General features: G+C 31.0%; 1 protein-coding gene across 4 annotated transcripts in view; it reads left to right on the forward strand.

Annotated features, from left to right (window-relative positions):
* Nucleotides 1-8063, forward strand: part of LOC106459878 (inositol 1,4,5-trisphosphate receptor-like) — a 126746-nt gene extending 118683 nt beyond the window's left edge. For all 4 annotated transcript variants that reach the window (XM_022386439.1, XM_022386442.1, XM_022386441.1 and 1 more), the window contains one exon: nucleotides 63-8063. In XM_022386439.1, coding sequence (XP_022242147.1) covers nucleotides 63-155 — 93 coding nt within the window. In that variant the 3' untranslated portion in view covers nucleotides 156-8063. The remainder of the gene's footprint in view (nucleotides 1-62) is intronic.
* Nucleotides 8064-11777: the final 3714 nt, after the last annotated feature.

Consider the following 11777-nt stretch of genomic DNA (forward strand, 5'->3'; position numbering starts at 1 on the left):
AACAATTATGGCTGATAAAGTGCTTTTAATATCTTGATTGAAAGACTTTTCTATTCCTGCAGATGACAGAGCAGCGTAAACAGAAACAGCGACTTGGTTTACTGGGAGCACCACCTATTGGGGCTTTGCCTATCCACACTGTGTCTAGTCAGTGAACAAATCTCACCTGATCTTAAAGTGCAAGTTTGTTTGATCTTATGAAATGTTTGAAATACATGTATTGTACATGGTATAGAGCATATACATCCTTCATGTTCAATATGTTGGAGGTAGCATTTACTCAGAAAACTGTAGAAAGTAGCTGTTATGTAGAAAGTTGTTAGAAAAATATACTAAAAAGGTGGTTTGAATAACATTAACTAGATTTATTGTCATTAAAAGTGCATCATTAGTGTACAGAGAGAACATTTTCATAACCAGTTCTGCTGTAATAAGTTTACAAGTGAATATGAAAAATCTGTTTGTAAACCGAGTAGCTACTTATTTGATACTTATCAGTTGAAAAATTTTTATTTACTGTCTGATGTACTTGAAAGCAATTACTTGTGACGTTGCCACACAAGTAATGTATAAAAATGTTAAACTTTGTAAGCTAGAATATGGATTTAGAATAGTGTACATGTACCTATTTTATGCTTGTTTTAGTCATTTTCAATAGACAAACAAGTAATATATTGTTAAAAACATTATTGAACAGAAGAATTAGTTGCTGATTTTTACATTGTTAACACAAATGTTTTCTCATTAGTATTATTGTAAAAGAAGGAATGAGTACAATACAACAATGTGTGTTTATTATTACTCTCATTTCTTCAACATAATTTTTCTAGCGAATTTATGCTGTATTTTGTTTATCTAAATGTTAACCTGTACGCATACACAAACTCTTGGAGTTTTATTATATAGTTGCATCATTTCCAATGATATGTAAATGAAACATGCAGCCTTCAGAGTGCATTTTTGTTCATTAAATAACTGCTGATTATTTAGATGTTAGTTTAAATAAGGTAAACAGTACTTAAAATCAGTGATATGTGTTCAGTGTGTACAAGTAGCTTATTGAATTTAAAAAAAAATTTGATAGCAGATTAAACTATGATTGACATGTAGCATAAAAAGAGGTTTTCTCTTTGTTTAATATGCCTTTAGAGAAGTAGTGTATCCCCCAAGTAAGAGTTGTAAAGTTTGTTGTGATCATAGTGAATTACTGCTATAATAATAATACACTATTTTACTCTGTTATTTTTCTGTTAGCTTTTGAAGGATTAGATTTTTAGCCCTAAAAGGATGTAAATAATACAGTCAGAATGATGTGATAAACTTTATATAGATGCCAAACCACCATTGAAACGTAATTTCAGGGCACGGATGTGAAATGCTGAGATGTTTTTAGTGAAGTAACGTTCTGAATAACAGTTCTGTATATACGTGTACTCTCTGTGAACCAGACTTTTCTTGTTTTATTCAACAGTGTAACTGAGCTGTGTGGACTGTATTTTATGAACTTCTTCACCCTAGCTTTGTCTTGAGATAGCATTTCAGATTCCTTGAACCTTGTGAAGAACTTAATATATAGCTGGAATTGTTGTTTCAAGTTCAAATCCTAGGAGATGTCTATGAAATGCAGTTCACATGTCAAAAACACTGCCTTAACTCTTCTTGAAAAAAGTGTGCCGAGGTTCTTGCTAATTTTTTGTTGTTATATTAAAAATATTTACAATAAGTGTTAGATTAAATTCTGAATAATCCTGTAGCTTTGAACAAGATTCATTGTATATTGTAGTGGAGAATCTTGTGTAGAAAATCTCGAAGTTTTTCCCCATCATAAGCTAATTTTCAACAGCTGTGTGTATCAGAAAAACAGTTATTGTCCAGACATATTGCTTGGTCACAAGTCAGTGAATCTAATCTTAATTTTTGCAAGCCCAAAAGTTGACACTTTATTACAACAGATGTAATTGTATTTTCCCAAAAACAGTTTTTCGTGACACATTTATCTTTAATGTGCTTGCACTGTTCTTTTAACCTTATAAGTGCACCTGTTCATTCATGTTCACTGCAAGAAAAATTACCTCCAAGTGTCAGAATACTTTTTTAGCATTTTGATTTTTCAAAACTTGAGTTGTTTGTATTTTGTCTACATTTTTATGTGTGAGCTTTCAGACTATTAAGTATTATGCATATAGATGAAACATTAAGGAACTGAAAGAAATACCCTTGAATGTGACAAGATGTTTTTGAAAGTAAATTACTTACAAGCATAATAGTTATTGAATTAGTTCAGCCTTTTCTTGTATCAAACATCTATTTTAAATAGATGCACTTTAAATTTCACTCCTTTTTTCTTCAGGCATTGTTTTATGGGTCCCTGATCTTAATAATCATTCAGTGATTTTTGGTTTGAAATGTCATGGAAGAACATAAGTATGTCCATTTAATTTTAGATTTTTTTTTGTTTGTGTTGTTTTAGATCAGAAATATTCATCTGTCTTTTTGTAGTTTTGGTAAGTTATCACCTTGTGTGATGGTATTTTAACATTTGTTATATTTTTTCTGTTAATAGGATTGTATGTTATGTTTGATTTGTGTAATTTTTAAACTGATTAATATTTAATGACTGATGTTAATATTATTTTCCTGGTGATACTTTTGGAAACTTGGATTTCCTAATGCATGGAGACTTTGTAACAAAGAGTTTAATTATTTGTTTCAGTCATTTGGCTTTTAATGGCCAAAACAATTATTATTTTTCATGGAGCATCGTTAGTGAAGACATACAAGGTCAGCTATGGTGACCATAAACATACTAGTATATTTGTTCTGGATATAAAAATTGTCAGTTAAAAGACAAAATATAGGTGTAGAATTTTAGTATATTGTTTGAATTAACAAAATAATTAATAGCATTATTATATACTGTGGTTTAACTTTAGACACATAAAAAATGCAAGTGATAAATGATACACTTAGATTCACTCCCGTGTGTGTGTATGCGAATTTGAAGAAACTAATATATAGTATGATATGACAGAAAAGATCATAAAATATAATGGATGTGTTACTGAAGTTAAATTTTCTGTGAAATAACATATCTGTATATAGATATGAAACTAGGAGTCCGTGTTTTGTTTTCTTCTTTCCAACAGATATTTTCTGTTTCAGTAGTTTCTAATCACATTTAATGACTCGTGTTATTTATGTTTGATATCGTGTTTAACAACTTGCATGAGTAATTTTAGGATCATTTTTTAACCTTGTTATTTTTGTCTTGTTTTGTTTAGTACCAACAAAGTATTTAGCTGCCATTCCTTATCAGTTATTGTTGTGACTATTTAAATAGCCTACCTAGTATACAGGTAACATTATTTGTGGGAGTTCTCTCATAATATTTCATTAGATTAGAATAAAAGCTCTCAAGAAGTAAAGACTCATTCAGTGCCAAACTTACATTGTTATATTGAATGAATTATGCTTGAACATTTTTCTTAGTTTGGGTGCTTGGTTTTTTCTGTTTTTTATTACCTTGTATTTTTTTAAGAATCAAATGTGTTTAAAAACTGTTGGAGAAATGAACAAAAAATCCATTATTTTATCCATTTATTATTAAAGTCTTGTTTTTATCTGAATGATAAAAGTTTATGATATCCACTTTATAACTTAAAGATAGTTTTTAGATAGGAGGAGTCATATAAAATTGTATTAGCTTTGAATTTAGTTTACTTGTAACAGTGACTTAGGAACACTTTTGTATAAAATGAAGAATGTTAGGCTAGGCTTCCATATGGGTGAAGTGAGGAGTACAGTCCGTTGTGAGTGAGATGTATTTCATGCAACCCAAGGTAATGTTGGTGTCTTCTTATATAAGGAATAAATATTGTACTGTGTGTAACCTAGTGGATACTATGCTGGTCTGTGATTCTGTGGCTTGCACCTTGCTATTCCCAAAAAATAACTTTCTTTCTGTACATTGGTACATTTTAGAAGTGACAGTCAAATCACTATTTGGTTAAAGTAGCCTAAAACTAGACAATGGTTGGTGTTGACTGGATGTCTTCCCTTAAGTCGGTCACTTCAAAATTAGGGATGGCTAGTACAGATAGCCCTGGAGTAGGTTTGCTTGAAATTCAGACAAACAAAGAAATCTATAATTGTCATTATTGTTATGCTTTATCTAAGTTATTTAATTTAAAATATTTTCTAAATTAATTGTGAATTTTTATTTTCTTTAACGTATATACTTTCTTTTCAGCTTAAGAAACTAATAGTAGTAATACCATAGAACCTGCTTCAGGCTGTAGAAGATAGTCACAAAATTTTCATATTGATAAAAATGCTACAGGTCTTCCTTCAGGCTGTATAAGGTATTGCAGTAAAGTCACAAAATTTGCATCTTGATTATAATTCATAATGAGATTTAGTCCAGGCCTTAGTACATATTGTAGTAAAGTCACAAAATTTGCATCTTGATTATAATTCATAATGGGATGTAGTCCAGGCGTTAGTACATATTGTAGTAAAGTCACAAAATTTGCATCTTGATTATAATTCATAATGAGATTTAGTCCAGGCCTTAGTATGTATTGTAGTAAAATCACAAAATTTGCATCTTGATTATAATTCATAATGGGATGTAGTCCAGGCCTTGGTACGTATTATAGTAAAGTCACAAAATTTACATCTTGATTATAATTCATAATGGGATTTAGTCCAGGCCTTAGTACGTATTGTAGTAAAGCCAAAAAAAATTGGATATTTGTTAGCAATGCTACAGAATTTACATTAGACTTCAAAAAAGGAAGGTATTGGTAGTAAAGCCAAAAATTTGCGTATGAGTTTAAAAATATATAATAATCCTACAGTCCCAATGCTCCAGATATTATTAATAATTAATAAGGAAAATTAAGTCAGTGATAGTTTGGATTTGTCATCATGAAAGTTTAGCTCTAAAACATCTGCAACAAAAACGAAAGTTAAAAACCAACCAAGAATTTAGTTATACAGAGAAACAGAAGTATTATAATGTGTTACTGAAGGTTAGGGTAACTGTATATGAAACATGCATTATTTAGTGTTGTATAGAAGACCAAGTTGAATAGCTTTACAAGGTGTTATATCTTTTGTAACTTATCTACTAAGCTGTTACTGATTATTGAGATAGCCCCTTGTCATTATATAGCATGATATATAATATACAGAATGTCACTTTGTTTCCTCAAGTTTTTTCCTTTGTTAAGTTAAAGTCATTGTTCATAGATCTCTACCAAGGTATCACCAGATGACGTTGACAGCTTCCTAAACAAGATACAGTACGATGTCTGAGAAATCTTTAACATTGCCATGTGATAGTTTGACATCCCCACAAACGTGTCAGACCTTGCTGAACAGACATTCCCTAGAAAGTTAAATATCGTATGGTACTCTAATTACACAGCTGGAAAATAAAGTGTCTAAACCTTTCTCTGAACTGTCCAGTCAACTTCTTGAACCTTGCTCCGAAAGTATCAAACATGTCACGAAGGAACTTAACATTAAATCCTGTTATTTTTGTCCGATACACAGTATATCTTTTACTGAAAGTTCGGAAAGAAACATATATTTTCTTTTCTTCTTTGATGGTCCTCTGTTTATTTTGTATTGTTCAAACATTACTAGATGTTTCCTATCAAAAATGCATCTGATATTTGTTTCTCAGAATGTAAATTTAAACTTCTAGAAAATTATCTTCACTTCATAATAGCTTTGTCACTCTTATTATTATTATTATTTTACTTCTGATTGTTAAACCATTTTTATTTAGACTTAATATAATCATTTATATAAAATAAAATTGATTGAAAAAATAATTTTATTGATTTCAGCATTGTAACCCGAAGTACTCTCAACATATTCTGTCAAATTGTAACGAAGTAAAATAATATATAAAATTTATCATTTATTCACTGAACAAATCTGGAGTGTTCTGAAAATTAATTTTTTTCGACTTTTTGATTATAAATATAAAGAGCAATGAAAGATTTTGTTGTCACCTTCACTGTTTGAAAACATGTTCTGAAAAATAACCATCAAAACATCAGTTTTCTATTTATGAAAATATTAACTATGTTATGAATGATTATTTCTATCGAAAATACATCCTGATAACTTAAGGCTGTGTTTCATGAGACATAAGTGTGTTTTCATTATGATTTTTTTTATAATTTTTCACTTTTTGTGAAAAACTTGGATATTTTAATTTGAAAAAAAAAAATCTTGCATTATTATTACTAGTGCATCATGTTCCAAAATATAGATTTGTTTTTGGTTTGAGTCTGATCTAAAATCAATTTTGACATTAACATTTTGTTTTAATATATTTCTCTTCATGGTGTTTGTTCATTATTCATATAAATTCGATAGAGTATTGTTGTTGTTTTTCCTTAGCATCTTATGTTATTATTGTAATATGATTTAAAAAAAAAATATATGATTGTTACTTTTGGTGTTTTTCTGTACATTGTTAATTTGCTGGTTGTTTCTTATTATTTTTCTATCTTGAAATTTAAAATATTGGAATTTATCATTATTGTTAACTGTTCCAAAAATCTGAAGCCTTGACAGACACTGTAACTTGTAGGCTATTACTAATTATATCATTCCAGTTTTTCTTTATTATTTTTTGTCTTTTGATATAGAAAACCCTTTCCTAATTACTATTTTTGTATGCCATCTTTTTATTATTACTATTCCATCTTTAAAATCTAAAACTTTTGTAATTTAGCACTTGGAGTTACTAGTGATGCCTCTGGTACTTCTAAACTTTCCAATTTTTACGTTTTTCTCATCTTCCGTTCTTCTAAGCCTAATATTAGCTACACTGTTTGCGTTAATGAATGCCTAAAAGGAGTAGTAATCTGTAACGTATACTTGCTGTTGTCTTCTGTTCGTAATGATTGAAAGCAAATTGATTTGAAACTGTTTACACGAGATGACTTGTAAAAATTCATTTTTACACAGTGTTGAAACTTGTTTGTTTTTCTAATGCTTTATTCATACTCGAAGGTTAACACTACTTTCAGAAACGTTAGTACTGATATTAACCGTTTTATGAAGTGGTGCCTTGAAAATACATGAAACTTCTAGGTTTAGTTTAACCTTTATTACTTACTATGCCACCTGTTATTATTTTTATGATGCAAGTGTTGTTGTTTTTTACTTTTTCATTGTACATTAAGTCATTTTAATTCGTGCTTTGCCTTTGCGTAGGACTTTATATCATTTTATAAGTTTTTTGTTGTTGTTGTTGTTCATGGAGATTAATACGAAGATATTTTAACTTTGTTCATTTCTTCTAAAAAGATATATGTTCGGCTGAAATTTCGATACTGTAACAAAAAACTGTTTTTTATCGTTTTAGCGCCATCTGTGTTTTAAAGAAATAAGAAACTTGTGTTTTGTTTTACCATTCTCAGCTTTTTGATTTGCTGTTCTGTTTTGCTGTGTACATGTTCAGAGCGATTTCTTTTATTTTTCTATTGTAACATTGTTATTTTTATGTGGCTAAGTTTATCTCGCTATAAGAATAAAAGTTACAATAAATGGCGCTAATCTGCAATATTAAGTTCATTAATTCCTCAGGTTTTCTGTAATTAACAACTAGGCCAAATGGTTTCTTTGTAGGTGTGTAATGCAAAATATGAATTCATAATTTGTTGTCGAGAGTATCTCAAGTGAAATACTGAAACGTGTCATCAGCCACACACTATTATTATATATGTTTGTGACAGTTTTGGAGATTATTATACCAGTCAGTTACGATAGTACGTAAACTACGAGTGTAAGTATTGTAATGTTTTCAAGAATAAACAGCTTAAAAATCGTAATAGAATTTTTTCGTGCATAATGAAGTACTTGCATGTTTCCTTGTCGAACTAGACTCAGTGTAGTATATAGCGTTGTTTGTGCAGAACTGTAACTTGTACAGATTATAGTACGATGGATAAAAGTTGGTAGTTTTCCTTTCATTTTTCAAATTTTGTAACGTATTTTGAAACAAGTTCTTCATAAATAAATCTTGTAATCATGCACTAAGTTCTCGTCTACATCACCACCTCTGGAAAAGAAGATTTTCACCTTGCCTCTGCCTACCTTCTTTACAGATTCTTCTTTCTTAAAAAAAACTCATCATCAAAGTTTATAATCGCGATAATGACCACTGTAGTAAACTAATCTCACGCGTGGCCTTGAAGAGGAACAACCATTCGTCATCACCCCTGTTGGGAAGAGCAGGCAACTATCGTGTTGCTTTCTCTTCCTTCAAACTAAATTCCAACCACGTTTAGTTTGTGTGTGCACTAAACCCCATCTGCCAGCTAAATAATCATTGGGGTTCGATTCCCTGCGGTGAACAGAGTTCAGACAACCTATTGTTTAGCTATGAACTAAGAAATCAGCAGCATAAATAATGAGTATAACTATGGATGAATAAACTTCAATTGTTGTATGGACTTTTTATTTATCTACGATGGTATATTGAAAGTTTTGATTGAAATACAAAGTATTAAAATATATAACTTATTGTTTGCAAGACTATTATGTAGCGCGTGTATTGGGAATTCTAAGTAAGAAGACAATTCACCTTTTGCGTTTAACTTGAACATTTCGGTTTTTATCTTGCTATATGACATTATAATTTTTCTGCATAACAGATACATTTCATAAAATGAATAAGAGTTAATATGAGCTTCAGTATGAAATACAACAAACTTTTTTTTAATGTAGTTTCCTGCAGCTTTTGTAAACGTTACAAATATTGTTTAGATGCCATGTAATAGGTATATTAACTTGAAATACATTGTGTTTGCTAAATCGTATTCGATCCTTTTGCATTTCGTCAATTAAAATTCGAAATTGCATATTTTAATATTATTGTTTAATTGGTAAGGCACCGCCTAATATTCAGCAACAATTTTAATATTTACGTTGGAAAGTTATTACATTGACCAACCATTTTGTATTTTAGGGTTAAGTAGGCATCCATCTCTAAAGAACAGCAACACAGTAATCAATGTTTTTTACTGCAATGAAACTTGCATCGAAAGTAACAGGAACGTCAGAAAATAAACTGTTAAGTAAATCAAACTTATCTTTGTTTGAAAATTTTTTTGGTGTACAAAACTTGAAGATAGCTTTTATATGCGGAAACATCTGTTATCTGAGTTCTTGCACGGATCTCAAAATATAACGTTGATAAACGGAAACATCGGCACATGTAGATACGTAGATCTTGAAAGTCGAGTTGTTCAAAACTTGAAAAAAGCGTTGATAACTGGACTAATTGTTGGTTGAGATGTTGCAAAGGAAATATCTGCTGAAACTTTTCGCCAGAAACTAATCATAGTAGAACCGTCTGGAAAATGATCTATAGGAAATAGTACAGCTTATGAAATGAGTCAGATCAACGTAGGCCGATAAGGCAATCACTGATTGACATGTCCTTGAGCCAATCAGGAAATATCACAGACCTACTGAAGGATGTGTAGATTGTATAGGAATTCTTTTTGGCGGCAAAGGACAGGTTTATGTGTTTTATTAAAGGTGGCTTCCAAAATATAGAGATGAAAGATTGACAGACCATTTGCAATAATTTTAAACCTGCTATCCGTGTAGTTGTCAGTACAAGTCGGGTTCACTAGTAAATGCTGGCCAATCGCTGATTCACATTTTGGTGGTAGAACTTTTGTTTTACAGGAGAGACATGGTAAATTATTTTCTTTCACACTTTTATTTCTTATGAATGTGGGTACATGTTGTTTAATTCTATCCTGCAGTCTTTGTGAAGTGCGACCTACGTACCGACATTCGCAGTGGCACGAGAATTCATAAATAACCATACTTTTCTGTGTGGTAGGTATCGCAACTTTGTGTGTTGCAGGCAACAACTTACGTGTGAAATAAGTACAGTAGGGGTTCACTGCAGGAAAGCATTTAGTAATGGCCGTTTTCGGTTGTTTTTCAAATTTTGTTGAAATGTTACCAATGCATGCTAGTTTTAGATAAACAGGACACTTGTTAGGACCAAATTTTGGGGCAGTTGAGAAGCTCGCAATTTTCCTTGAAGTAATTTGATTGATGTCGTTTTCTGGATACCTATTTTCTAGTAAATAGTTTTAATTGTCTTCATTTCGAAATCTAGTTTAGATTTTGAACAGATAACTATAGCCCGATAGACTAAAGTAGCAATAAGTTTCGTTTTGCGACTTTTAGGACTGAAAGAATCCCATCGTGTGTATTGTCCTGTAAAGGTAGGTTTTCTATATATACTGGTGAGAAAATGAAAGTCATCTTTTTCAATTAAGACGTCTAGGAACGGTAAAGAGTTATGTTGTTCCTTTTTGAACGTAAATTTGAGAGCCGAGTGCAACTAGTTTAGGTCTTGTAAGAAACACTCACATTCCTGTTCAGTTTTAGAAATGGCAATTGTGTCGTCTTCATAGCGGAAGTAAACAGCAGGTCTGGTAACTTTGTTGAATAGTTCTTTTTCATGGAAACCAACGAAAATATTGCCTAAGTCAGGTCCAAGAGGAGAACCCATGGCGATTCCGTCAATCTGTTGATACAAGATATCATTAAAGCTGAATTTCACCGAACGTGTCGCAGTATTCATTAGTTCAATAAATAGGTCCTTAGGTATTGGAGGGCACTGAACTTCGCCACCATACGTTTATCAACGTTATATTTTAAGATCTGTGCAAGAACTCAGCTAACAGATGTTTCCGCATATAAAAGCTATCTTTGTTTGTAATTCTTCTGCATATCTTATGCCTGATAATTGTAATTCATCACTTAAATACCTGTCTCTTCTTGATCTTTCCACCGTCTCATCAGTCACTTCGATTAATATTTTCGCTATCGTTTCGATCACATGTCATTTTGAAGTTGCCTTCATTTTTAACAAAATAGCTCCACTTTTGATTAGGGTCTTCTAACAGTTTCTAGCTTCGGGCAGGTTTTATTATTATTCAGTACAAAGAAAAGTGCAGAATCCAGTCTACTTAATGATAACTAAACTATTTTATTTCTTGAATTTCAAGTACTTTATGTGTGCCTAATTAATGTTCACTGATGGGCCTGAGCACACATTAGTATGGTTGACGCTAACGCAGCAATTTCACTTACTTGCTAATTTTCCTTCGTACGTACGGTATTTTCTTGTATCTCATGTACTTCACAAAATTAAAGTAACGTACAACTGACTAACAAATTCTAACTCCATCTCACCATCGTAATCCTCGCTAATCAATCCATGATTTGCAGTTTGACTCGTGTTTTGTATCGTTGAAATCGTTTCTTAAACTTAAAAAAAAACGTTATAGTCGTTAACCTACGAACTTATCACGTAGCGTAAAAAACTCCTTGTAGCAAAAAATAATACACACGTTTAATTAGAAGTACAACCTACGACAAAATAAATTGATATTCTAATAAGTCAAACACGTTAAATACAAGAATTCTTCTAAATGAATACTATGTATGTAATACTCACTAATGAAATCCAATCTAGCGCGTTTTGTGGCGTTTAAATTGTTTCTTACACTTTCAATAGAGTTCTAATCATTAAGTCAAGTGCTCATCAAAAAACAATACGAACGTTTAAATTTAAAGAAGAAAAACGTAGCATACAATAATACTGTTACGTCACTGTTCGTTTGTTAATTTCCCATAAAAATACTTTCCGAAGAAACTTTAGCGATACAAGTCCTTTCTTAAATAAAACTAGTTTATTCTTTTTCAATACAACT

The sequence above is a fragment of the Limulus polyphemus genome, unplaced genomic scaffold, assembly GCF_000517525.1.
Source record: "Limulus polyphemus unplaced genomic scaffold, Limulus_polyphemus-2.1.2 Scaffold673, whole genome shotgun sequence".
NCBI lineage: Eukaryota > Metazoa > Arthropoda > Merostomata > Xiphosura > Limulidae > Limulus > Limulus polyphemus.